General features: G+C 45.7%; 1 protein-coding gene across 1 annotated transcript; it reads right to left on the minus strand.

Moving 5' to 3' along the window:
• Positions 1 to 1367: 1367 nt before the first annotated feature.
• Positions 1368 to 22650, minus strand: LOC106538057 (cytochrome P450 3A9). Its single transcript, XM_087728488.1, has 14 exons — positions 22434 to 22650; positions 17979 to 18072; positions 16205 to 16257; positions 14928 to 15027; positions 13284 to 13397; positions 12228 to 12316; positions 10595 to 10743; positions 9062 to 9189; positions 8231 to 8318; positions 6875 to 7035; positions 4236 to 4462; positions 3122 to 3284; positions 2765 to 2851; positions 1368 to 1753 (listed from the first exon to the last, which is right to left on the minus strand). Exons 1-13 carry the CDS (start codon positions 22502 to 22504, stop codon positions 2771 to 2773), a joined length of 1518 nt encoding a protein of 505 aa, XP_087584614.1. The 5' UTR covers positions 22505 to 22650; the 3' UTR covers positions 1368 to 1753; positions 2765 to 2770.
• Between the last annotated feature and the right edge of the window lie 769 nt (positions 22651 to 23419).

The following is a 23419-nucleotide window of genomic DNA, read 5'->3' on the forward strand; positions in this document are numbered from 1 at the left end:
CTTCCTTCCTTCACTTCCTCCATTCCCTTCCTTCCCTTCCCCTTCTCCTTCCTTCATTTCTTCCTTTCCTTTCTTTCCCTTTCCTTCCCTTCTTCCCTTCCACTTACTTCCTTCCCTTCTACTTCCTTCCTTTCCTCCTTCCCTTCCTTTCCTCTTCCTTCCTTCACTTCCTCCATTCCCTTCCTTCCCTTCCCCTTCCCCTTCCCCTTCCTTCCTTCCCTTCTACTTCCGTCATTTCCTCCTTTCCTTCCTTTCCCTTTCCTTCCCTCCTTCCCTTCCACTTCCTTCCTTTCCTCCTTCCCTTCCTTTCCTCTTCCTTCCTTCACTTCATCCATTCCTTTCCTTCCCTTCCCCTTCTCCTTCCTTCCTTCCCTTCTCCTTCCTTCATTTCCTCCTTTCCTTACTTTCCCTTTCCTTCCCTCCTTCCCTTCCACTTCCTTCCTTTCCTTTCCTTCCACTTCCTTCCTTTCCTCCTTCCCCTCCTTTCCTTTTCCTTCCTTCCTTCACTTCCTCCATTCCCTTCCTTCCCTTCCCCTTCTCCTTCCTTCCCTTCTCCTTCCTTCATTTCTTCCTTTCCTTTCTTTCCCTTCCCTTCCCTTCTTCCCTTCCACTTCCTTCCTTCCCTTCCACTTCCTTCCTTTCCTCCTTCCCTTCCTTTCCTCTTCCTTCCTTCACTTCCTCCATTCCCTTCCTTCCTTTCCCCTTCCTCTTCCCCTTCCTTCCTTCCCTTCTACTTCCTTCTTTCCTTTCTTTCCCTTTCCTTCCCTCCTTCCCTTCCACTTCCTTCCTTTCCTCCTTCCCTCCCTTTCCTCTTCCTTCCTTCCTTCACTTCCCCTTCCTTTACTTCCTCCGTTCCTTTCCTTCCCTTCCCCTTCTCCTTCCTTCCTACCTTCTTTCCACGCTACCTAAAAGTTAATAAGAAAGTCTATAGAGCCCACCTCCCCCCCCAAAAAACCCCCAAGGACTTAAAATATTGGACGTTATAAATTGAATGTTCCAAATTCCAAAATTCAGGATTATTGTGTTTTGCTGGAGTAACTGCCTATTGCATCAAAATATGACAGCAAGCAGCTTTCTGGGTGTTCACAAACATCGCTTTTACTCCATTATTCTGTTCCCTTCCTAAAAACACCACCAGAGATTTAAAAAAACAAAGAACAAACACAAAACTTTGCGAACGTCAATGGCTTTGGAGTTTTTGTTGGCATTCACACTTCCACAACTCTTGCATAAGTGGGTGTGTCTCAAGAACAGTTTCGGAGCCAAAGTTTTCCCCTTTATTAGAGTTTCTCTATTATTAAGAACTGATTCTTAGAGAGCAGCTGCTGCCTGCCCTCTCCAGATTTTACATTTGAACGATACAGGAAAACGTTGTTGACTTTTTTAATTAAATTCTTTTTTTGTTTCTCCACACAACCAGTTACGAAATACTTGCACAGGACTCCAAACAAATATTACGCAAGGCGTTGAGAATAATAGCCTCTGTTATCCTTATGAAATCCTTACGATTTCCAAGGCCAGCGGTCCCTCCTGGCCTGACGGGACTCGGATTTTGATGAGTTCCGGCCTCCTCCCATCGGCTGGTCCAACCAAGGAAGGGTTTCATTAACGTCACTTTGGGGGTGAAGTTATGGAACACGATTCAGTGGAGTGGCGGAGGGAAAAGCTGAGTTGCAAAACTAGGCGACTCAAGAAAAAGCGAAAGTGGCAAATTTCATCTTCAGGAGTAGAGATCTTCATGCAGTTACATCTCCTACAATTATATACAAAGAGAGGGGGGGACACAGTGAGAGTGTGAGAGAGAAACAGACACACACAGACAGAGAGAGAGACAGGGACAGAGAGAGAGACAGAGACAGACACACACACACACACACACACACACACACACAGAGGCAGAGACAGAGACAGAGACAGAGAGACGGGGACAGAGACACAGAGATACACACACACACACAGAGGCAGAGACAGAGACAGACAGACACACAGACAGACAGAGAGAGAGACGGGGACGGAGAGAGAGACAGAGAGAGAGACACACACAGAGACAGAGAGAGACAGGGAGAGACAGAGACAGAGAGAGACAGACACACACAGACACAAAGACAGACAGAGAGAGAGAGACACAGAGAGACAGAGAGACAGACAGACAGACAGACACACAGAGACAGACAGAGAGAGAGACGGGGACAGAGAGAGAGACACACACACAGACAGAGATAGAGAGAGACAGAGAGACAGACACACAAAGACAGAGAGAGAGAGACAGAGAGAGACACAGAGAGAGAGAGACAGACAGAGACAGACACACAGAGACAGAGAGAGAGAGACGGGGACAGAGAGAGACAGAGAGAGAGAGACAGACACACAGAGATAGAGAGAGAGAGAGAGAAGGACAGAGAGAGACAGACAGACACACAGAGACAGAGAGAGAGAGAGAGAGACAGACAGACAGACACACAAAGACAGACAGAGAGAGATGGGGACAGAGAGAGACAGAGAGAGAGACAGACAGACAGACACACAGAGAGAGAGACACACAGAGAGAGACAGATAGGCACACAGAGAGAGAGAAAAAACAGACAGACAAAGAGACAGAGAGAGACAGAGAGAGACACACAGAGAGAGAGAGAAACAGAGAGACAGAGACAGAGAGGACAGTTCATAATAGCCAGGTAAAACCCTTTTTCCATTTTTTTAAAAAATAGTCCTTAAAAAATGCATAGAAACTCCATCGCCAGAGTGGGGTGTGTAGAATATCTACCTTGATTTAGGCTCTGTGAATGATCTTCAAGACGATGGGTTTTGTCGGTTTTCTGAAGATCCCTCTTGGGGAGATCACCAGTGGGATCTGCAATAGGAAAGATACATTTAAGGAAGGGAGAGTTAAGGGTTAAGCCACAAAATGACAAGCTGCATCTTCCCAATACTTGGGTGTTACGTGGGCTGCAGGTGAAGCGTTACCTGTCCAGCTTTCACTCTCCAGAATAGGTGTCTGCATGACACTTTCATTAGCTCTCCTGTCTCTGCTGCGGTGAGACGAAGGTGGGGGGGGGGAGATACGATGCCAACCTGTTGTTTTCCTTCTCTAGGTGAGCACGGCTCCCTTCCTGATCCTCACCTGAGTTTCTTTGCAGGGCTGGAAGGTGAAATGCTGCATCAGGCTGGCCACGGCAGCCTTCATGGTAAGGAGAGCAAATCTCATCCCAATGCAATTCCGGGGACCAGCTCCGAAAGGCAAGTAAGTATAAGGATTGATCTGTTCTTTGACCTCTTTGCTGAATCTGTTGGGACAAACCGTCGGTCAGTCAATTGCAGTTGTCAACCGCTGAAGGAAAATGACAGGCAGAGCCTGGGGGTGGGTGGCGTCAAGAGAGCAGTTAGCCTGGAATCCTTACATGCCCACAAACAGTCTAAGTTCAACCCCTCTCGAATTCCCTTCACTCTTAGGTAAAGGTTCCCCTCGCACATATGTGCTAGTCATTCCCGACTCTTAGGGGCGATGCTCATCTCCGTTTCTAAGCCGAAGAGCCAGCGCTATCCAAAGACATCTCTCCGTGGTCATGTGGCCGGCATGACTCAATGCCGAAGGCGCACGGAATGCTGTTCCCTTCCCACCAAAGGTGGCATTTTTTACGTGCTTTCGAACTGCTCGGTTGGCAGAAGCTGGGACAAGTAACGGGAGCTCACTCCGTTATGTGGCGCTAGGGATTCGAACCTCTGAACCGCTGATTCAGCAGGATTCAAAATAATAATAATATACAATACATTACCAAAAGCAGGCTTTCCAAGGGAGCAGTAAACACAAGCAAAACACAATCAGTTTCACTTTTCAGTTTTAGGCTAAGCCGGGCTTCTTCCTGTCTCCTTGTCGCTCACACGGCAAATTTCAGAGTCCAAATTGGTTAACTTAGTTGATCTGCCTATTCATTGGCTGACCTTGTTACCATGTGTCAGCTGAATACCATGGATGCTGGTAGGCAGAGGCAGACTCAATCTTCTTTTTATTTTCCTCCCCCAAAACTAAGGTGCGTCTTATACTCCAGAGTGCCTTATACAGCAAAGAATACGGTAATTTCTCTGCCTTACAAGCAAGCCAGCTTTGGCCATTGCCAAGATCACCTAACAAGGTCTCTGTCTGGAAGATTCAACCCAGGTTGATGTTTTTACCATCAAGTCATTGATTGTGAGAAATGGAAGTGTGTTTTTTTAAAAACCCAGAAATCAAAGGATACCTTTCAGGCCTAAATTTCTCCGGTTCAGGCCAGTATTCCGGATTGTTGTGCAAGATGGCAGGTGGAATCATAATGCCCATCCCTTTGGGAATGGTGATTCCATTTAATTCGATGGTGTTCTTACACACTCTTTGAAGTTGTCCCGTGCCTGGATGCAGTCGAAGATTTTCGCTAAGGACCATATCCAGATAATCAATTTGCAAGAGGGCCTCATAGGTGATTGGAGCCTGAGAGAGAAAGAGAGAGAGAGAGAGACATAGAAAAAACTTGCCCCTGCTTATTTTATCCCTACTTAACCTTAAAAGTTACTATCTGTATCTAGAGCAGAAGAACACAAACTCCTGTCCCAAAGGTGCTTTTTTCAAGAGGCAACTGGACTTTTCTGTTTTTTCTTTGAAGGGGCTTCAACTTCTCATCCAAGAAGCTTCTTCAGCTCCGACTGGATCCATGCCTCCACCATCCAGTCGGAGCTGAAGAAGCTTCTTGGATGAGAAGCGAAACATCTTCAAAGAAAAACAAGGAAGTCCAGTTACCTCTTGAAAAAGTAACTTTGGGACAACCAGAAGGAGGACTGAGAATCTCCATAGACCTTGAAGAAGAAGTTCTGAAGAAGCTTCTTGGATGAGAAGCGAGATGTCTTCAAAAGAAAAAAAACAAGGAAATCTAGTTGTCTTCTGAAAAAGCACCTTTGAGACAACCATGACCTGAAGGACTGAGAATCTCCATACACCTTGAAGAAGAAGTTCTGAAGAAGGTTCTTGGGTGAGAAACGAAACATCTTCAAAGAAAAACAAGGAAGTCCAGCTATCTCTTGAAAAAGTAACTTTGGGACAACCATGACCTGGAGGACTGAGAATCTCCATAGACACAAACTCATGGATTCAAGAAAGTTGACTCCTGTAGCTTTCTGGATACTTTCATGTGGTTCTCTCAATTTCCCACAACCTTTCTTAGGATGTGTTTCAAATCTCTAGTCTGGCCAACAGTCCTTGAAGTTCTTAAGATAACAACCAGGTTCAATGCTCTGTTTGTTTAGAATATATTAGTCACTCAACTCCAATGGACTTTGGATGGCCTACAAGACTGGGCAATCCATAAAAACATCAAATGAGCATCCTAGACTGAAACCATCTTGTAATCATCCACAAATCAAACAACACAGGGATCCTACACAAACAATAATTCACCAGCCGCAGGCCTGGGACCCAAGCCAGGTTAGCTGGCTTGCTCTTTGAGAGCTTAACTCTGTGCTGTGTTATCACATCCCAACCGCTGTAGGAGGTGACACAGTGTTCCCATAGCAACATGCTCACTATGGATTGCATGTTCAAAAGGTGCAAAGTGTAAAAAGTGTTTTATCGTCCTTGTCATCATCGTGGTTAGCATGCGTAGAAGGTGCTCAAGGGGTGCCATAAAGTAAGGCTTTGATGTAGGACTTGTGCCATTTTTTCCAGAAGAAAGCATCAACCTTTAATTCGGATAGCTTAGAGCAGTGTTTCTCAACCTTGGCGACTTTAAGTCCTGTGGACTTCAACTCCCAGAATCCCCCAGCCAGCTGTGCCAAGGTTGAGAAACACTGGCTTAGAGTTTGGTCCATCACGGTTTAGCAGCGAATCTAAAGGAAAACTAACTATGCTCAAAGACCTACTTCAATCAATCAATCAGAATAGAGCTGGAAGGGACTTTGGAGGTCTTCTATCCAACCCTATACCATTTCGGAGACTGCAACTAGTCCAGAATGCAGCCGTGCGAGTGATATTGGGTGTACCTAGGTACATCCACGTTACACCGATCCTCCGCGAGCTGCACTGGCTACCTATTGGTCTCCGGACACAATTCAAGGTGTTGGTTATTACCTTTAAAGCCCTACATGGCTTAGGGCCAGCATACCTGCGAGACCACCTACACATTCCTCCCAACGGCCGGTGAGATCCCACAGGGTGGGCCTCCTTCAGATGCCGTCAGCCAGACAATGCCGGCTGGCGGCTCCCCGGAGGAGAGCCTTCTCTGTGGCTGCTCCGACCCTTTGGAACGAACTACCCCCAGAAATCCGGACCTTCCCCACTCTCATGGCCTTCAGGAAAGCTGTCAAAACCTGGCTATTCCGGCAGGCCTGGGGCTGTTGACCTCATTGTTGAGGTCCAGCCCCGATCGTAACGAATGTATGTGTGTTGTTTTTAACATGTTTTTATTGTCATTTTTATTATTCTTTTTTTTCTTTCGATGTAAGCCGCCCGGAGTCTTCCGGGATTGGGCGGCCTATAAATCGATTTAATTAATAATTAATTAATTAATTTAATTAATTTAATCAAGAGCCAAGGTGGCGCAGTGGTTAAATGCAGCACTGCAGGCTACTGCTAGATCAGCAGGTCAGCGGTTCAAATCTCACCGGCTCAGGGTTGACTCAGCCTTCCATCCTTCCGAGGTGGGTGAAATGAGGACCCAGATTGTTGGGGGCAATATGCTGACTCTCTGTAAACCGCTTAGAGAGGCCTGAAAGGCCTATGAAGCGGTATATAAGTCTACTGCTATTGCTATTGCTATTGCTAAATAAATAAATAAATTTCAGACAAGTGGCTGTCCAGTCTTCTCTTAAAAAGGTTGAAAGCCCCATCGCATCAAAGTTGAGTGACACCTACCTTGTTGGGCAGGACTTTGTCAATCTCCTCCTGAAGTTTTTGCTGTATGTCCGGATGGATGGCCAGTTCGTAGGTCAAGAAACTGAGGGCGCTGCTGACCGTCTCGTAGCCAGCTAAAATGAAGATAGTGGCTTGAGCCAAAATCTCAGCGTCGGTCAAACCTACACGAAGAAGGGAAGAGAGAAAAGTTGGAGGCCACTTTGGGATGCAAAGAAACCCTAACTTAATGAACATTGGAGAAGATGCAGAAGAATGCATCCGAGCCGAGGTGGCGCAGTGGTTAGGGTGCAGTACTGCAGGCCACTTCAGCTGACTGCTAGTTCTGCAGCTCGGCGGTTCAAATCTCACCGGCTCAGGGTTGTCTCAGCCTTCCATCCTTCCGAGGTGGGTAAAATGAGGACTCAGACTGTGGGGGCGATATGCTGACTCTGTAAACCGCTTAGAGAGGGCTGGAAGCCCTCTCTAAGCGGTTTACAGAGTCAGCATATTGCCCACAACAACAATCCAGGTCCTCATTTTACCCACCTCGGAAGGATGGAAGGCTAAGTCAACCGTGAGCCGGTGAGATTTGAACAGCTGAACTGCAGAACTGCAGTCAGCTGAAGTAGCCTGCAGTGCTGCATTTAACCACTGTGCCACCTCGGCTCTGTTCCCAGTGTCTGCATGTGCAGAGCTGCCAGAAGGCAACAACAGTTAAGACAAAAGTTAAGACGACTCAGAAGTAAGGCTTGGAGATGATTGGCCCCTCCCATAAGACATAAAATAGGAGCAAAGGGATGTAAGCCTTTGCTGGAAGCAACTTTTGTTCCTTTTGGTCGGTTTCAACTCTGAAGCTCCGTTTTGACTCTGTGCTCCGTTTGGCTTTGCAAAGCTAATTGGCAATGAGGTCTCTGGCAGCGTTTCAAGGGAGATAAAGTTGGGTGCTTATCAGTCTTATCCCGAAAGACTTTGGCAGACTTCTGCCGGACTCTTTACAAACTATTTGTGACTCATTACGGGCTATGAAATGAACTCAATTCACAGCTTTTGAAATAAAAAGAGAGTTTGGGGGGCTATGCATTGCACTTCCTCTGGAAGCCTAGGGCAGAACAATTTTCAGGAAAACACAGTAGATGAGATTGAGAAATTGTAGGCCTCATCCAAGACGCTCTGAATTCTTATGAAGTTTCCCTCAAACCCACTAACTTTACTTTAAAATATTCCTGAACTGTCTCAATGCTTTCCCCCTCACTTTCACCGAGATGCTTGTCTGTCTCGCCCGCATTGTTTTATTAATTCCCACACTAGCAGGCTTAGCAATGAATGCTGGTTCTGGTTTGAAAGATGTGACTGTTGATGATGATTTCAAATTATTACCTTTATAGGTGTGATTCACGCCATTCATCTCGTAGCTCGTCAGCGAGTCTTGAGATTCTATCATCAGTTGCAAGAAATCCACTCTTCTCTGAAATAATAGCAACATTTCAGAATGCTTGCTCCTTGGCAACCTGGCCAGCAAAGAGTGGCATTTACACAACAACAACTTCAGAGTATTGGTTATTACAACAATGCCATTTTGTTCAGAGCCAATCTCCAAATTATTCCCAGGTCACTGCTTGCAACGCTGCAGTTTAATTTGAAAGGGATTAAATATGGGGAAGGATTGGAATTTGTCTAATTAACTTAAAATTAATTAATGAATAGAATAACAGAATTGGAAGGGACCTTGGAGGTCTTCTAGTCCAACCCCCTGCTCGGGCAAGAAAGCCTACACCCCTTCAGACAAATGGGAAGAAGCAAGGCTCAACCAAACCTGGACTCAAGACAGACTACAAAGTTGCTCCTGCATTGCCCCATGGGAGCCTGGCAACCAATCAGAAGACAAGATCAAGATCAAAGGCCAGAGAGGGCATAAAACCAGGGACTTTCAGCATCTCTGCCTCTTTTTTCTTCTTCACCCAACATCTGGAAGCATGGGATCCCCCCTTTTCTGTTCAGGAGCTCCTGTCCCCCATTAAACTACCTTTCCAAGCAGCCTCCATGTTTCCAGTTTCTTTTTCCCCACTTGGAGCTGAACCCAGAAGGACGTTTCTTCCAACACTAGGAAGCTACTTAGCTTGGAAAAGTTTACAGATATGCATTCCCAATTCCTGGTGGGGTTGTTTTTTCCCCCCAGAACTAACTTAATAGTTGAGGTTTTTCCCATACCTTCTCCCCCTCCTGGGCCCTCGTCTCTTTCAGTTTTGTGATGGACCTCTCGAAGAAGTCTATGGATTCGTTGGAAAACACACTGATGTTCATCTTGTCAAGAAGAGGTCTTATCCATGGGGCAACATCTGGAAAGAGAGGGGGGAAAGGGTTAGAACAGTGGTTCCCAAACTTGTCAACTTTAAGACTTGTGGACTTCAACTCCCAGAATTCTGCTGGCTGGAGAATTCTGGGAGTTGAAGTCCACAAATCTTAAAGTTGCCAAGTTTGGGAACCACTGGGTTAGAAGAACCCTGCGGATGTCCTGAGCAACTAGGTGGTGGGCTTCTCTGAGGCCCAAAGAGATGGTGATCAACCCAAGGAACATTCATTTGAGGAGAAACTTGAGTGGTGGGATTATTTATTTAAAAAGGGGAAAGTGGTTGTGAGGTTCAGCCATGCAAGATGGGGCCAACAAAAAGCACACCCAGGAGTTCTACTACTAACTTTGTTGTAAGCTTATACTAACAGAATCTTGCACATCTACCCCTCTCCCCCCTCCTCACCTTTACAGTCTAAGAAACTAGGGCAGATCCAGAGGTGGGTTCCTACCAGTTCGGCCCGGTTCGGCCGAGTAAGTAGTAACTTGGCCGGACATGCGCCTGAACCAGTTCTGTTGTGACCCAGCAGGATGCCGTTGGAGCTGCCACCAGACTCCGACAGTGAGGGGCCCTATGAGTCGGCTCTGGAGGATGTGGAGGACCCTGGACAGGGTTCCGACTCCGAGCAGGGTGCAGAGAGGCTGGTTGGCCACCAGGAGGCACCTGAGCCTTGGACCAGTGGGGAGGAGGCAAGGGAGAGTGATCCTGACATCAGCAGTGAGTTGTTCCTGGATGCCCGGCACCGGAGAGCTAATAGACGTCAGGAACAGTTGCGCAGTTACAGGAGGTAATTGCACTCAGCTGGTGGTAATTAGGCTCGTCTCCAGACTATAAAAGGACTGCTTGTACACACGCCCCTTTTGCAGAAGTCAACGCATGAACTAATGTTGGAGAACAGTACTGTGAGCTTGGCAGGCTGGATTGCTGCCAAGGACCTGTCTGTCTCTTAATAAATTCCGTAAAGTATCTTTGGCTTGGAGTGTGTTGGTGTGGGATGAGTGAGGGTCAGAACACAGTTCTGTCCTCGGGAGTGCCATCTTGATTTTCTGTTCTGCACATGTGCAGAACAATCTTCATTGAAAAAAAATGTATTTATTTTCCTTTTCTTTTTCTAACGTTGTGCACATGTGCAGACCCTTTTTAGGTGCAAATGCACACACATGTATTGGTTTTTTTTGGCATGATGAACTGGTAGTAATGGCGGCAGGAACCCACCCACCTCTGGGCAGGTCCCTTCTAAGATGTTGGCCACTTCCCCATTCCTTCAGCTGCCTCATTGTCTTCACCTCTTCCTTCTCTCTCTCAAGGCCATTCCCGCAGATCATTACAAGTGCTAAACCTTCTCAGGGGTTACAAAGACTGAGTTCCAAAGCTGAAGGTAGAACCAACCTACATAATAAAATGAATACTGGAGAGAGGAAGTCAGCCGTCAGCAGTTTCTGCACCTTTTGAACAAAGGGGTCTTTGGGATTGTTTATGGAATCCATGTTGACACCGAAAGAGGTGCTTGTGATCACATCCATGCTGTAGGCACCGAAGGTCCTGGACAAAGGCAAGGCACAAGTGGTCGAAATAAGGAAGAAGAAGGAAGATGGCCCTCAAATGTCTACCTGGCTCTTCCATCTCTACATGTCTCTACACTTTTATGCCTGGAACATTTTCTTTAGGGGATCTGGATCTGTTCGTAAACGTCTCCTGGAGTTAAGTTGTCTCTTTGATCTAGATGGTCAACATCTGGATGTAGAACATGAACGTTGGATTTTAAGCTTGGTCAGCTTTTTGAGGCACTACGGGACCTACTTCAGCAGAGGTGACTTTCTACGTGACCACCTTCTAAAATGGGATCTTGATCTATTGCCAGATCACAGATTAACAGAGTTGGAAGGAGCCTTGTAGGTCATCATTAAGATCATCTATGGCTCAATCATAGCAATAGCAATAGCAGTTACACTTATATACTGCTTCATAGGGCTTTCAGCCCTCTCTAAGCGGTTTACAGAGTTGGCATATCGCCCCCACAGTCTGGGTCCTCATTTTACCCACCTCGGAAGGATGGAAGGCTGAGTCAACCTTGAGCCGGTGAGATTTGAACCGCTGAACTGCAGATAACAGTCAGCTGAAGTGGCCTGCAGTACTGCACCCTAACCACTGCGCCACCTCGGCTCTTGGCTTATCATGGCTTATCTTCAACTAACCTGATTGTTTTGTCCATTTGTGGTGCTCTCTGAGCTTGGTTATTTTCTCGTAGATGTTTCATCAACCAAACAAGGTGACACCATCCATGCTAGCTGTAAAAGAGCCATGCTCAGAGAAGACCAAGGACCCGTCCTTTCAACCCCGAGCGACAAACATTCTCCTCTAATTGTCCATTTGTCTCTGTACCATCCAATTTAGGCAAAGCAGAACTTCAGAGTTTGGAATCCTAGAGGACAATTTTACAGGACAGTGAGGGCGAATCTTTTAGTGCCCAAACCAGAAGGCGCACATGCGCCAAAGTGCTGGAAAATCCAACGAGCAGCTGGATGACGCGTATGCGCACCTGGGAAATCTGATGATCAGCGGGCCAGCGGGCATGCGCACATCAGAAACCCAACCATCAGCTGGCTGAGCTGGTGTGACGGTATGTGTTGCCAAAGAGAGGGCTCGGCGTGCCACCTCTGGCATGCGTGCCATAGGTTTGCCATCATGGCTATAGGACAGTGTTTCTCAACCTTGGCAACTTGAAGATGTCCGGACTTCAACTCCCAGAATTCCCCAGCCAGCGAATGCTGGCTGGGGAATTCTGGGAGTTGAAGTCCGGACATCTTCAAGTTGCCTAGGTTGAGAAACACTGCTATAGGATCTCCATTGTCAACTGCTGTTTCCTCCTGAGAGATCCTTCCACGTGTTTTTTGTTGCTTCCACCCTCAAGTTTCCTCTTTTCCAGTCCTATTTGTCACCTCATGGAGTGAGTTTCCAAGGAATGGACCACCATTCCTCCAGAGATGAGTGGACCCCACAGCTCACACGGTCAGGCTGTTACTCACTGTTTAACATTCACCAGTTCGTCTTGATCAGCTTTCTTCTGCAAAAGCACTAACAGATTTTTCGCATAGTTCTGAATGATGGGAAACATCTGAGGGGGAAGAAGAATAGAATAAGAGAGTTGGAAGGGACCTTGGGGGTCTTCTAGTCCAACCCCCTGCTTGGGCAGGAAACCCTACACCACTTCAGACAAAGGGTTATCCAACTTCTTCTTAAAATCTTCCAGTGTTGGAGCATTCCCAACTTCTGGGGGCCAGTTGTTCCACTGATTAATTGTTCTCCCTGTCAGGAAATTTCTCCTCAGTTCTAAATTGCTTCTCTCCTTGATTAGTTTCCACCCATTGCTTCTTGTCCTACCCTCAGGTGTTTTGGAGAATAGTTTGACTCTCTCTTCTTTGTGGCAGCCCCTGAGATATTGGAAGATGCTATATCTCCCCTAGTCCTTCTTTTCATCAAACTAGACATGCCCAATTCCTGTAACTGTCTTTCATATGTTTTAGCCTCCAGTCCCCTAATCCTCTTGGTTGCTCTTCTCTGCACTAGAAAAGAGCAACAAAGACTCTTTCTAGAATCTCAGCATCCTTTTTACATCTTGGTGAACAAAACTGGATGCCGTATTCCAAGTGGGGCCTTACCAAGGCCTTATAAAGTGGCATTAACACTTCACGTGATCTTGATTCTATCCCTCTGTTGATGCAGCCTAGAACTGTGTTGGCTTTTTTGGCAGCTGCTGCCCATGGCTGGCTCCTATTTAAATGGTTGTCCACTTGGACTCCAAGATCCCTTTCATAGTTACTACTATCGAGCAAGGTACCACCTATACTGTACCTGTGCATTTCGTTTTTCTTGCCTAAATGTAGAACCTGACTTTCTTCACCCTTGAATTTCATTTTATTAGATAGTGCCCAATGTTCAAGTTTGTCAAGATCCTTCTGTGTCTTAAGCCTATCTTAAGAGGATGGAGAAACACAGAAGGCAAGTGAGGGAGGAAGGGAGCCTATCATTTTGTCCTACAGAAAACCCTAACCCTAACGCTGGGCCTCCCCCTTTTTCCTCACCTCTTTCAACTTTCCAGTGGTGAAAGTGGGCGAAAGCACTGTCCGAATCCTCTTCCACTTCTCGTCCTGGGCTCCCGGAAGGGAGGTCTCTAGCTTGCCCCGTGGAATAAAATTCTAAGGGTCACGTTTGAGAAAGAGAGAAAAATGGAACACACGCTTTTGAACACACCATTGGGATGTCCATCGTGACTACCCGTCCTTAAAACTAGGCAACGCTATTAAAGCCAAGTTATAAAACTCAGCGAAACTCTACCATTCTACCAAAAGTCCTCTCTAGGCTCACACAGATGTTGGCTTGCAGGCCAGAGGTGGTATTTGCCGGTTCTCCGAACTACTCAAAATGTCTGCTACTGGTTCTCCAGAACTGGTCAGAACCAGGGGGTGGGTTCCTAACAGCGTTGGTACTAATTCGCTTTGTGTGCGCATGTGCAGTTAACTGTCATTTGTTCTGCACATGCACGAAGAACATGAAAAACTGGTTCCACCACAAAACCGCGGTAGACTAAAGCGCGCTCGACGAAAGCGCGTACGTGACGTCATCACAGCGCGACGAAAACAGCACGCTGTGAGCGGTAAAGTTAAAATTAACGCAAAAACCTTACCCTAACCCCCCCAAACCTAACCCTAAACCTAACTCTAAACCTAACCCTAAACCTAACCCTTAACCTAACCCTAAACCTAACCCTAAACCTAACGCTAAACCTAACGCTAACCCTTAACCTAACTCTAAACCTAACTCTAACCCTTAACCTAACCCTAACCCTAAACCTAACCCTTACCTTTACGTGAATCGGCTTGCTTTAAAAGCGCTTTTTAAAGCGCCCTTTTTTCTCCGCGGTCGTATTTGTCGCGCTGCTGATGACGTCACGTACGCGCTTTAATCGGGCGCGCTTTAGTGGACCGCGGTTTTGTCGTGCCACGGAAAAACTAATAAAAAATATGCTGGCAACGGTGATCAAATAAATGGTTCGTGGGCGTGGCCAGCCTGGGTCACTGCCGGTTCTGTGATCAAGGTGAAATTTTAATATTTTCAAGGCAATCTAGCTACACCGACTTCCAAGCACGCTTCCTATCTCCACTTTTAACTGGTTGATGCATTAGGACAGATCCTTCCTAAGATTCTTCCTTTAAGCAGCCTGGGGCTTCAACTTCTCTTATCTAATTGTTTCCTAAATAGCATCTCTATCCTTCTTTCCCCCAAGGTCATTCACACATTCCATTACATCCCGATCACATAAGCAGGGACTTCTGGAATGATAGCAGGGATGGCATTAACCTGACTTGGAAGTGTGGGAGGAGAATGTTCCATAGGGGAAATTACCTGAGATGGGATTCACTTGCCTTCCCTATCGCAAATGTAAGCACATGTGCCTTGTCTATGCATGCGCAGTGCTCGGGCATTACATCGGTGCGAGTAGGCGGAGCCTCCTGCAGCCACTGCTACCGGTTCGCCCAAACCAGAGACAACCGGCTGAATCCCACCCCATTGGAGAGAAAGCCCATATTCATGGGACTCACCCAATGTAAGTCAGAAGGTGCCCACAAGATACCTCCTCTTGGCTTCTCACTACCACATGCCGATTAGGTCTATAATCAAAGCATTTATCTCAACGTTGGCCTACTGTTCGCAAAGTTGAAACTCACCCCACGATTCAGGAAGGTGGAATAACTTTCTTTTACCAGTACAATTTTAATTAACTCAGGGTCCGTTATAGCCAGCATCGGCTGTCGTCCATCGTAAGTCCTAGAATGAATGGTCAATGGGTTAGTTGAAGTCTGGCAAGAGTTACATATATTCATGTATGTGTATGTGTCTGTCTCTCTGTGTGTGTGTCTGTGTGTGTGTGTATATATGTATATATATATATATACATACATACATACATATATATAAATATATATATATATAAATATATATATATATGTGTGTGTGTGTGTGTGTGTGTGTGTGTGTGTGTTGCATTTGTGCTGTAACACAAATAACAAAGGTAAATGCAACACAAATGTAATAAAGGCAGCAGTAAAAATAATGGCTTTCTGTCTGGATGGTCTCTTGGGATGAGCCAATAGACAGAGAAAGGAAGCAGTAGGCTTCCTCCCATATTTGGGCATACCAGGGGTTGTCACACAAAATATGTATATGTGTATGGGTATGCGTATGCGTATACGTATACATATACATATAGCAATAGCAGTTAGAGTTATATACCGCTTCATAGGGCTTTCAGCCCCCTCTAAGCGGTTTACAGAGTCAGCATATTGCCCCCACAGTCTGGGTCCTCATTTTACCCACCTCGGAAGGATGGAAGGCTGAGTCAACCCTGAGCCGGCGAGATTTGAACCGCCGAGCTGCAGAACTAGCAGTCAGTTGAAGTGGCTGCAGTACTGCACCCTAACCACTGCACCACCTCAGCTCCTCAATATGTGTGTGTGTGTGTGTGTGTGTGTATTTGTGCCGAGATATATATATATATATATATACACACACACAGACACACACACACATATATATATATATATCGGCACAAATACACACACACACACACACACACACACACACATATATGTATATATATACACACACACACACACACACATACATACATACATACACACACACACACACACACGTATGCAGGTCTTGGCGTATTCGGGTCTTTTCCTGTGTAAGATTGAGAGTATCTTGCCGACATTTCGACGAGGTCCCACTCACCATCTTCAGGCTGGTGCCTTCAGCTTCGTGCTTGTGCAAGCAAAGCGTGATCAGAGCTGCCGTCTTTCTATAAATATTGGTGGGGGGGGGTGTGCTGGCTTTGTTGCTGTAAGTGGATTTGTTGGCTGTATTGGCTGTGTTGTAACATCTTGATTAGCCAACAAATACAAAAAGTTTGCCAGCGGAATAAAAAGGAATCAATACTCACCCCCAAATTTTACCATATTTTTTAAAGCAGGCTGTATCAAAATTGCTTCTTCCCTGTAACAGAAAAAAAAAAATCAAGAATGAGTGTCAAAGGCAAAATCCACCCTTTGCAGCTGGGAGATCAACTCTCTTGTAAATCATTCCTTGCCATAAAATTCACAGATCTGCCATCGTCTCTAATCGTTGATCATAAGGAATAGCCCTATCTTACAGCTTACTCTAATGAGCATAATGAAAAAAATGACTCTTGTTCACAGTAAATGATACAACCTGTTGTGCCATAAAATGGCTTCTACTGTACAGAGCAGTGGATTTGCCATGGAAACGGCTTTACGGTGCTCCACAAGGGGGCTCCCTCTGGTAAGGGGAAAAATCCAACATTAGAAATTATGTTTGGTCCGGACATTTTCCCCTTATAAATAAATACCCGGACAATGCCAAGGTTATCAGCTAGTATTAAACTAAAGCAGCTTTCCAACTTGTTTGCTGAGTAAGCTAGTTAATAGGTTTTCACACCACACCCCTAAGTATTTAAAGTTGGTTTCTTGCCAGGCTCAAATATTTACAAATATTCCTTTTTGTTTTACTAGATAAATTCTCGGCACTTGTTCCGCGTGGCTGGATTAAAACTGGGTGACAGAGAAATCCCAAGATTATCTGCCTTGTTTTTGATTCTAAAGTTCACGTCCTCACCCCAAAAAGCTGTCGCTACATTATCTCAGGATTAATTTTCAGGTGGGAGTCAAATTATTCTCCAAAGCACCCGAGGGCAGGACGAGAAATCATAGGTGGAAACTTGTTAAAGAGAGAACTGAAGCAGAACTAAGGTGAAATTTCCTGACGGTGAGAACAATTAGCCAGTGGCATGACTTGACTTCAGAAGTTGTGAATGCTCCAACACTGGGAGTTTTTAAGAAGATGTTGGATAACCATTTGTCTGAAGTGGTGTAGGGTCTCCCGTGTTCTGACCTAGGAGCATGAAGCAAATTCCTTGTCCCACAAAAAAACCCTTTGATTAATTTACCGTGAATTCTTCTCATTCACATCCAGCAAAGTCTTTCAAGGGAGGATTTACAGTCACAGACCTTATCTGGCTTGGAGAACTGCCAGGCCGATCTCTGCAGAACTTGGCAAGGAGTCTCGGAGAGTCACGAACCAATTAAGCAAACTAATTGTCTCCTGCAAACTCTACTCCCCTGTCACTCCTCTTTTATTTCCTCTGGGAGGGGCCATTCATTGTCCACCTGTGGTCTTACTCCCAAGTCGACCCCTGTTCTTTAGCTGTTCCCTTCATCTGGCAAATCTGCACATGCGCACACTGGGAACAGGCTCCAGCTGTTCTTCTGCCTCACTGATGTCGGACTCCGAAGGCAGCTGAATACTGGCATATGGCCCTGGCCCCCTCTCTGCCTCCGACACAGAGCCCTCATCGGAGCCTTCCCCAGACTCCAGGACTGGCCCTTGCTCCTCCCCAACCCCCTCACTGTCTGACTCTGCTGCCAGCTCCACTGGTCGCTGGCAAGCCACAACACCCTGCTTGACCGTGGGGTTGGACTATAAGACCTCCAAGTCCCTCCCAGCCCTACAATTCTACGTTCCATATGCCTCCTGCTACATGAACAACCGGTCCACGCAGCATGTTAAAAAACCCTAAGCCCCAAACCCCAATTTGCAAGCCCTCCCTCTTCCCCTGACAGATCTTCAAGATTTGAACCCTCCCAGAAGATTAAGCCTGCCCTTGAACTCGTGCCAGTAAAAGCAACCTGCAAACTTACGTAACGAAACCAGAAAGCGGTACCGATGAATGGGAGAGGCATGGGGCCTGGAATACCCAATTTCCTGAAGACTCCGTAAGGCCAGATGCCGTATCTGTAAAAGGAGAACATAATTTTTGAGGGTTCAGAAGAGTCTGAATATGGATGGAGAAGTTAGGGGTGCAAAGAAAGACTCTTTTTTTTAACAGTTTGTTTACATATTTTCACATTACATACCTAAGTGCTTAGTGAACAGCGTATTGTCTGGATCATTTTAGAGCCGAGGTGGCACAGTGGTTAAATGCAGCACTGCAGGCTACTTCAGCTGACTGCAGTTCTGCAGTTCGGCGGTTCAAATCTCACCGGCTCAGGGTTGACTCAGCCTTCCATCCTTCCGAGATGGGTAAAATGAGGACCCGGATTGTTGGGGGCAATATGCTGACTCTGTAAACTGCTTAGAGAGGGCTGAAAGCCCTATGAAGCGGTATATAAGTCTAACTGCTATTGCTATTGCTATTTATATACTGTATAACTAGCTGAAAACCCGGATATTTATTTATTTATGGGGGGGAAAAGTCCGGACCAAACATGATTTCTAATGTTGGATTTTTCTCCTTACTAGAGGGAGCCTCCTTGTGGAGTATTGTGAAGCCGTTACCAATGGCAGCTCCACTGCGCTGTACAGTAGAAGCCATTGTAAGGTACAACAGGCTGTATCTTAACAGAACACACACCCCGAGGGGTGTTAGGAGTGTCTTACCCCCCCCCCCCAATATATTTTTTCCAGAGAGTAAGGCATTTGTGTACCAAGTTTGGTTGAAATTGCTCGAGGCGTTCCAGAGTTATGCTGGAAGCAGGTGTGGGTTCCTGCCGGCATTACTACCAGTTCGGTTCCCAAATATTTTGGCCATGGCCACACCCGCCCAACAACCGAGTAGAGAGCCCATTGCTGAAATTTTTGAAGCCCATCCCTGATCACAACAGACGGCCAGGAAAGAGGGGAAACGAATCTATTTTAGTTCTGCCGATCCGCAAACAGATCAATGCACGTCTGGAATCACTTTCTCGGTTTGGCTGCTGGTTAAAAAAAAAAAAAAAAGTTGCATTCGGTTTGAAAGAAATTAGCTTAGCTGTTTAAAAAAAATATAAAAACGACAATGCCAGCCCTTCATAAAACAGAACGCCAGGTTGGAAAGCGAGATCTTCCGAAATCTTCGCCAGAGGCAGTGCAACGTGTTCGTGTTAACTCAGGAATTAAGCATTGAATCTGGCAAGGGAGATATATATATGTGTGTGTGTGTTGCATTTGTGCTGATAAATAAATAAATAAAGGGAGACTAGTATAGATCTATTTCAAGCTATTTAGCTCTCATCAGCTAGCCATACCCTTACCGGCTAGCTGATGAGAGCTAAATAGCTTGAAATACATCTATACTAGTCTCCCTTTATTTAATTATCAGCACAAATGCAACACAAATGTAACAAAAGGCAACAGTAAAAATAATGGCTTTCTGTCTGGATGGTCTCTTGCGACGAGCTGAAAGACAGAGAAAGGAAGCAGTCTGCTTCCTCCCATATTTGGGCATACCAGGGGTTGTGACACTAAATTACATACATACATATATGCATGCATGCATGCATGCATGCATGCATACATACATACATACATACATACATACATACATACATACATACATACATATATATAGACTGCTTCCTTTCTCTGTCTTTGGCTCGTCACAAGAGACCATCCAGACAGAAACCCAATATTTTTTACTGTTGCCTTTTTTGTTACATTTGTTATATTTATGCTGATAAATAAATAAAGGGAGACTAGTATAGATCTATTTCAAGCTATTTAGCTCTCATCAGCTAGCCATACCCTATGTTGGATAGAGCACAGGTTCGATTCCCAACATAGGGTATGGCTAGCTGATGAGAGCTAAATAGCTTGAAATAGATCTATACTAGTCTCCCTTTATTTATTTATCAGCATAAATATAAATATATATATATATATATATATATATATATATATATATATATATATATATATATATATATATATATATATATATATATATATATATATATACACACACACACACACACACACACACACACACACACACACACACAGACACACACAACACACACATATTTGTGTGTTTGTGTGTCTGCGCTTGCAACAATCTCCCTCCATGCTTCCTGCCATAATGGCTCTGTGAGGCTGTTTAATAAGCACTGGCCGTTGATAAGCGGAGCGCTGGCTGCTGCTTCTGCAGAAATCCTCCGAGAGAGATAACCTCAAGGTAAAAGCAATCATTTCATAAAGAAAAGAGGGGGCCCGGACTAGAAAGAAACCTTAAAAGCTTGAGCAAAAAAATCATTTTTTTTTAAAAGAAAGAAAGACAAGTTTCCCTTTAGACCTTCCACCGGCTCAAGGCAAAAAAGGGAAAGTGGGGAGAAGAGAGAAAAAATAAAAATGCAACTTAAGGCATATTTCTTGCTGAGAAATCAGAGCTGAGCTAGCTTTTCTGGCAACAAATGCTAAAGGTATCCATCCGGGGGAAGTTCTGGGGCTTCGCTCTGAAACTTCCTTACTGGTTCCTCATCTTTTCTACTTGATTTTTAGGTCGGTCACCCCTGCAAGGTCGATCTAAAACAGGGGTGACCAACCTTTCGGATCTCAGGGACCACTAAATTCATAATTTTAAATCCTGCGGGCCACTGATATGATCTGCCTAATGAATTCGGCTGGGTGGGCGTGGCTAGGTGGTCATGTGACTGGGTGGGCGTGGCCAACTCAATGTCACTCATGTCGAGGGGTGCCTTACTGGTTCCTCATCTTTTCTACTTGATTTTTAGGTCAGTCACCTCTGTAAGATAGATCTAAAACAGGGGTGACCAACCTTTCGGATCTCAGGGACCATTAAATACATAATTTTAAATCCTGCGGGTCACTGATATGATCTACCTAATGAATTCGGCTGGGTGGGCGTGGCTAGGTGATCATGTGACTGGGTGGGCGTGGCCAACTCAATGTCACTCATGTCAAGGGGCGCCTCGCCAGCCTCTACTTGCCCCTCCCCTCCCAGCCACTCCTCCCCTCCCCTCCTGGGCTCCTTAGGGCCCCAACAGGAAGCAGTTAATAGCAATAGTTAGACTTATATACCGCTTCATAGGGCTTTCAGCCCTCTCTAAGCGGTTTACAGAGTCAGCATATTGCCCCCAACAACAATCCGGGTCCTCATTTTACCCACCTCGGAAGGATGGAAGGCTGAGTCAACCCTGAGCCTGTTGAGATTTGAACAGCCGAACTGCTGAACTGCAGTCAGCTGAAGTAGCCTGCAGTGCTGCATTTAACCACTGTGCCACCTCGGCTCTTACCGAGTTGCTGGAGCTAAGCAGCCACCAGGAGAAAGAGTTGGCAAAACAGCTCAGTTCAAATTGGATCTGACCAAGAAGGAGGCTCAGCAGAAGCACCTCACTGAGGACTAGGAGCATAGGCTTTCTAAGCAGAGGGAAGACCTGCAGGATTGCAAGGTCAGATACCGGTGCCTGGAGGCTCAGCGGGCTGAGATGGTCAGCCAGTTCCAGGCCATGACGCAGTCCCACTGGAATGAGGCCCTCTGGCTCTTTGCCACCGGCAGCTGTCCAAAGACACCTCCATGCTGATATGGCCGGCATGACTCAACACCAAAGGTGCATGGAACGCTGTTTCCTTCCCACCAAAATGGTGCCTATTTTTCTACTTGCATTTTTACCTGCTTTCAAACTGCTAGGTTGGCAGAAGCTGGGACAAGTAACAGGAGCTCACTCCGTTACGCGGCACTAGGGATTTGAACCGCCGAACTGCTGACTTTTCTGATTGACAAGCTCAGCGTCTTAGCCACTGAGCCGCCCGCATCCCTTTTTCACCAACAGTAGATCACATCAACTAGAATATGAAAAGAGTCTGTCCTTCTCTTTCCATCGTGAAAAGTAGGTGGCATAAACAAAATCAGTCTGTGTGTGGAATTTAGAATAGAATAACAGAGTTGGAAGGGACCTTGGAGGTCTTCTAGTCCAACCCCCTGCTTGGCCAGGAAACCCTACACCACTTCAGATAAATGGCTATCCAACATCTTCTTTAAAACTTCCAGTGTTGGAGCATTTACAACTACTGGAGGCAAGTAATTATTGATTCTAGATCAACAATAAAACTGTGCGGACTAAACTATCCTACTTCAATCTTGGACATCTTCAATTAAAAGGAGGAAAGAGACCCAGAAGGGTTGACAACATCAGTTAAGGAGAACCCCTGGTTGAAGTTAGAAGAACATTGTTCTTGTAACTCAACAGACTATCGCCCACAAAGCTTTATTTCTTCCAGTATGCTATGGGATTTGAGGAGGACCTCAACAAGATCCAGCATCAAACAAGGCTGAAATTCACGCAAGAGGAAGGAAGATGGAGCATCAGTGTTTTACTTACAACATCAGAAGGCCAATGAGTAAACACAGAAGGGCCCAAGTCTCTATTGAGAAATATGGAAGGGGATCCATCCTAGACTTCTGTATTTCTCCTTCAGCTTCTGGAAAGATGGGTCGTCCGAGGGTGAAAAAGTTGACAGAAATGACTACTGGTTCAAGATGTTGTGAATCGCCACTCTTTAAAGTCAAGAGTATGTGAAACAGGCACGAAGGAACAATTTATTTCATGAACCAGAGGTGGAGCAAAATCAGAACAGGAGAAAGTCAGTTGCCCAATCACGATTCACGTAAGCCAATATTAAACTCCCAAGGTGAAAAGGTCTTGAAAATAATTGACCGATTAAATGTTGAGAAACCTTTTTTTAATGGAAAAAAAAAAGGGAATAAGACAAACTGGGTTTAGAAATGACATAAAGCTGTAAAAACCAGCCACGTTGTCAAATCCCTTCCGAGCATCAATAGGAGTTTATGACCATCCAAACCAACAAAGAATTACATGAAATAACAGCTGGATATCAATAATGTCAACAATATAAATAAAAAGGTAAAGGTTCCCCTCGTACAAGAGCCGAGGTGGCGCAGTGGTTAGGGTGCAGTACTGCAGGCCACTTTAGCTGACTGTGATCTGCAGTTCAGCAGTTCAAATCTCACCGGCTCAAGGTTAGCAATAGCAGTAGACTTATATACCGCTTCATAGGCCTTTCAGGCCTCTCTAAGCGGTTTACAGAGAGTCAGCATATTGCCCCCAACAATCTGGGTCCTCATTTTACCCACCTCGGAAGGATGGAAGGCTGAGTCAACCCTGAGCCGGTGAGATTTGAACCGCTGACCTGCTGATCTAGCAGTAGCCTGCAGTGCTGCATTTAACCACTGCGCCACCTTGGCTCTTGTTGAGGTTGACTCAGCCTTCCATCCTTCCGAGGTGGGTGAAATGAGGACCCGGACTGTGGGGGCAAGTTGCTGACTCAATTTGCTAAAAAATTTGTA

The sequence above is a fragment of the Thamnophis sirtalis genome, unplaced genomic scaffold (genome assembly GCF_051295495.1).
Source record: "Thamnophis sirtalis isolate CommonGarterSnake01/CBP01778 unplaced genomic scaffold, rThaSir2_p1.2 scaffold_14, whole genome shotgun sequence".
Taxonomy (NCBI): domain Eukaryota; kingdom Metazoa; phylum Chordata; class Lepidosauria; order Squamata; family Natricidae; genus Thamnophis; species Thamnophis sirtalis.

Excerpts from the sequence above, each read along its gene's own strand:
- LOC106538057 (XM_087728488.1), bottom strand. The coding sequence starts at position 22,504 with ATGGATCCCCTTCCATATTTCTCAATAGAGACTTGGGCCCTTCTGTGT. Across the intron at positions 18,073-22,433 it reads CTCATTGGCCTTCTGATGTT|ATACGGCATCTGGCCTTACG; the intron begins GTAAGTAAAACA and ends CTCCTTTTACAG. Across the intron at positions 8,319-9,061 it reads GGGCCCAGGAGGGGGAGAAG|AGAAGAGTGGATTTCTTGCA; the intron begins GTATGGGAAAAA and ends CTATTATTTCAG.